The 5000-nt window shown below is 45.0% G+C and overlaps 1 protein-coding gene across 1 annotated transcript in view; it reads left to right on the plus strand.

The window, feature by feature from the left end:
• LOC308382158 (adhesion G protein-coupled receptor L3) overlaps positions 1 to 5000 on the plus strand; it is a gene marked incomplete at its 3' end in the record, with an annotated part of 168860 nt that overhangs the window by 149137 nt on the left and 14723 nt on the right. Inside the window, exon 17 of the mRNA XM_080859841.1 lies at positions 4070 to 4096. Within this exon, the coding sequence (XP_080715967.1) occupies positions 4070 to 4096 (27 nt within the window). The remainder of the gene's footprint in view (positions 1 to 4069; positions 4097 to 5000) is intronic.

The following is a 5000-nucleotide window of genomic DNA, read 5'->3' on the forward strand; positions in this document are numbered from 1 at the left end:
AGGGCCCCGTAACCAGCCGTGACCCCGGTGGTCATGAGAGGAAGTGCAGCAGCCTCACAGCAGCTGTGAAAAATGAGCCTGATAAGAAAGGATGGATGTGACAGAAAGGAGGACAAGGAGGGAGTGAGAAAGGGAGAGATGGAGAGAGAGAGAGATGGAGATGGAAAGAGAGAGAGAGGGAGTGAGAAAGGGAGAGATGGAGAGAGAGAGATGGAGATGGAAAGAGAGAGAGAGAGGGATATGGAGAGAGAGAGAGAGGGTGAAGGAGAGAGGGATGAGAATGAGGTAGGGATCATGGGAGGGAGAGAGAGAGGGAGTAAAAGAAAGAGAAAAGGAGTGAGTGTGTGAGAGATAGAATAAGGGGGGATAGAGTAAGTGTACGTGAATGATAGAGATAGAGAGAGGTGGGGAAAGAGAATGCCTGTGTAGGCTCTCTGTAAAATATCCCTCTCAAAAACAACATCAAACGGATGTTGTCATAATCTCAGTCGCTGTGCTTCGCCATGGCTCTCCGTTCTCATTACTTTCTCCGCCTGTAACTGCACGTCATGTATAAACACAGCGACAGCAGAACACTTTTGCATAAATCAACATTCAATCAAGTTGCCAACGCATATGAAACCAGAGACTGCCATCCCTTTCCATGTCCACACACACACACACACACACACACACACACACACACACACAATCCAGAAACATACTCCTCCTCCACCTGTTCTCTCTCCCTGCTGCCTCAACAGTGATATGGACATGATCAAATCAAATCAAATCAAACTTCATTATTTATACGGTGCATTTCATACCAACACGCAACACAATGTGGATATGATGACAACCTGTTTTACAAAATACCTGTGCCTGTCACTAGGATGACTCTCTGACTGCATGTATTATTTTCTTAACTACAGAAATCACTTTTTCTCTCTTGTTCTGTTCATTATTAATGCATGTTAATGTTATGTTGTGCTTGTGTCTTCTTTTTTGTTCTTCTTCTGACCATCATCTTTCTTTCTGCTTGCTTTTACATTCTTTCATGTCTAGCTATCGTTACTATGACGGGTGCATAGTTGTGGAATGGCATTGGTAAGATGCAATGATTTTGTCTGTTTTGGTTCATCCCCACTAGGCCTTTAGGACTACAGAGTCATGCTTTGTTTTCCTCTGTGTTTGTGTGTTGTTCCTCCATCTTTGTAGTCTTTTCCTCCTCATAGAGTCCCTGCAGTATCAACTATCACTCCTCACTTTAAGGCAATGTAGCTTCTATGAAACCTTTACTCCGACTGAATGAGTTTTTCAAGATGTTAAAAGACTTAAATAGAAGTCAATCAAGTTCTTCAATGAGCGTGTAGCTGAAGCAAACACTCTTATGAAGTTTCAGAGAGTTTTTGATATTTAGCTTTGACACGTATATTGCGAAGCCCAATTGAAACCTCTTAAAAAAAAAATCAGTATTCACATTGACACCATACAGAGAAGATGAAAGCTATCTTTTTCTCTGTGGCGAAGTTGAGGAATATGCGAGCTTCAGGAAATAACTCCCCTTCTTTTCGCTCGTCCTTAGTTCAGCAATTAGCGTCCTGCTGGTTTGTAGGCCACGTTGACGTGCCCCCCCCCCCCCCCCCCCCCCCCCTTCACTTATTAGCGTTCTTTCTGGAGGTGTGACGCAAAGCTCAGAGCTCCAATTTGAATTCACAAACTCAATTACTCAAGCCATTCACATGCAGACAGACGAGTCTGGAACCGTTTCCAGTGTAAATGACGGCTAATTCAATTCAGATCGCTCAAGAGGGGCTCCGCTTCAGGTGCTTCTATGCACAAACTAAAGTTGTAAAAAAGAAAAACATTCAAAAACTCACAATAGTACATGCTGGTGAGTGAAGTGTTATTTGATGTGTGGAGAGTTCTGAGCGGAGTGAGCAGCGACGCTAGCATCTCTTGTTTCATCTGCGTGCGTCTGATGCGAAGGGGGGGGGTCAGGTTGGGGATGGGGGGGGGGGGGTGCAGCAGTGAGCAGGCAGAGACGCCACTTGGGCATGAATTTAAATGTGATTTCAATGTCGCTGAATGTCAGCTGTCCTACGCTAGAGGAGACATACAAAACCACGCATGGATAGACACACACACACACACACACTCATATACACAAACGTACACAAGTTTGTATGCGCACACAAATGTAGACACACGCGCACACACATACACACACATACACACAGGCTCATATAACCACTTATATATGTCAATATATACACATATAATTATACGATTCTGTATTCACCGTCCTCATGACATCAGAGTGACATACATACTGTAATTGCAGCAATTAATAAAAAGCCCTCAGAGGTCGTTTTTATTCCTCCGTCTTTGTCAAAGTGTAATAGAGTTTCCGCGAGATGGCGAATGAAATCTGCCACGCAAAGGGACAATTATGCCTTGACATGATGGCCGTGGTTGTTTGTCATGCTTACCAGAGAGCCAGCGACGCATCATTAAGCGCCACGTGTTAAACTATTCACGACCGACATCGCCCACCGCAGTGCTAATGCAGAGTTATTTTACCTTTCCCGCCCGTGCTGCAGTGATCAATAGTTTAAACATCTGGGCCACTGCAGTCGCCGTGAAACCCGGCGTATTCATTTGGAGGAGTGTTGATCTCTCTTCCGGCAATTAACGCCCTGTGAAATAATCCCCGCTCTGGCCGAGGTCAATGTTTTCGTTCCTTTCTCTTTCAACCTTTCCCTTTTGCTCTGTCTTTCTTTTCTCTTCTTTTTTTTTTTCGGGGGGGGGCGGCTCCATTTGCGCAGCTCTCGGCCCATCCCCAGGACCAATCATGGTGATGAAGTGCCTTCTCCCAACAGGTCATTAAGACAGACCTGGGAAAATGATGTTTAATGGCTCCCCCCGCAATTTCATAAATCATTTATTGTTGCTTCGCACCTGGACCATTTATTAAGAAGCTCACCAAGCCATGTGCGCCCCCCTCCCCCCCCCCCTCCAGCCTCCACTGCTGCTGCTGTTCTCCACACACTGCTGGGGGGGGGGGGGGGGGGGGGGGGGGGTGCGACAGGAGGGGGGGATTAACACGCTGGGTAATCGCCCGCAGCACCTGCAGCTCCTTCATAAAGCTGGGTTTGTGATTTTCAAACCGCACCCCACACACACACACACACACACAAACGCAAACACACAAACGCACACACACATCACACACACTACCCCAATCTCAATCGCGAGCAGATGATTGAGACTCCAGGTTTCACAGACATGCCCCACCCCAGACCGTGGTGTTCTTCTGGTCATGTCTTGTTCCCTAACCCAAGAATAGAATCATTTCCTGATGCTGTGATTCGTGATCCCCTCCATCCCCTCCCTCCTACTGATAGATCATTTAGGCTCCAGATTATGGACAGCTCCCACATCTTAATCATGCTATTCTTCTCCTCTGTTTGGGTACCCTAAACCGGTTAGGTAATCATCTCCTTAAAATCTAATAATGCCCGGAAATGTCATAAATATTTGGACTTAAAACCCAATAATATCCTAACATTTTCCGATTATTTTGAGAAATGCTTTGGCAGGTAATGTGATCATATATTTCAGCAATCCCGTTATAGCTTATTACATAGCGGGTCATTTTGTGCTTTTTCAGTTAAATTGTGTCGGGCAAGTTATTACATAATTAAAGTTTATGACATTTTTGATGAAGTTAAGTCCAAAATGTATTTCAGTTTTGTATAAAAGTGAGTCATTGGGAAATGATTTCATTATTGGCTCCTACCCCCAGATCTGCATCACATGATGTCTTCACTTCACCCGTAATGGCTAGACATTCAGTGTTAGTATCATCTGAAGTGGACTATTGTCTTTTAATGGGAACTTCCCACGCAAAGCTACAAACACATGTTACATACATGCTAAGCTCACCTCATCTTTGTGTTGGCACTGAATGCTACTATTTAAACATTAGCTTTTCGCTCTTCTGCATTTTATTTCAAGTGATTTTTACTTTTTTTAATTTTTTCAATTTCCTTTGCTTTAAATTCTCTCGCCACTTCTCGCTCTGCAGCTACGAAGATTACGAACCTGAAATCAAGTAAGGATTAAAATGGACACATTCTCTGTCTCTCTCTCTCATTTTTTCCTCTCGATGGCTTCTCAGCTCCCCCCCCCCCCCCTCGCTCCCCCTCGCTCCTTCTCACCCCCCCACCAAGCCAGCGACATTGTGTCTATTTCTGGAGCCACATCTCCTCGCCCCTTCCGTTCCCTTCCCGTTGGTGCCGTGGCTGTGTGTGTGTGTGTGTGTGTGTGTGTGTGTGTGTCAGTCTCAGTCTCAAAGGGCTGTTCATCAAGAGCCCATTAAAAATCTCCCGTGTGTTTTCGACGTCAATTCCCCCCCCCGCTCTCCCACTAAGAGTTCTTCCTCCACCATGCCTCTTCCTCTTCCTCTTCTTCTCTCTACCGAGTCTGCAGTATACATTCAGCGCCATGCTGTTCTACATACTCTTAGCGATAGCTGTGCATTTTATTTCCCAAACGGCAGTGTCCATTTGCTGCTCACCTGTTCAGGACAGTGAAACCCATTTCTGGATTGGCCTTAGTTAGCAATTAGCTGTCTTAGCTGTGGCATTTGTGTGCATCTCAGATCCAATTGATGAGGTTATTATCTGGGTAGACGCTCATAAGATTCACATGGGTATCCTTTCAACAGACCAGATCTTGTAGCCCTTTGGCAAGATTCTTTCCCTTGCAATTAAGCAAAGGTTACAAACACCCACACACACACGTAGACGCGCAGATGACCTAATCTCACCTCCTGTTGAGGAGGTTCTTAATTGCTTCGATTCTGTTCCTCTTGTTTTGCCATTTATTTTTGACGTGTTATTTCTCCATGTTTTCATGCAGAGATTCAAAAAGCGGGTGAAGATGCTTGTTTGTTGTGAGACTCGTCATTACATTCTCCCTTGAAACATATTGGATTCTTGGTTATAGTACCTCCC

This window comes from Sprattus sprattus, assembly GCF_963457725.1.
Source record: "Sprattus sprattus genome assembly, chromosome: 21".
NCBI lineage: Eukaryota > Metazoa > Chordata > Actinopteri > Clupeiformes > Clupeidae > Sprattus > Sprattus sprattus.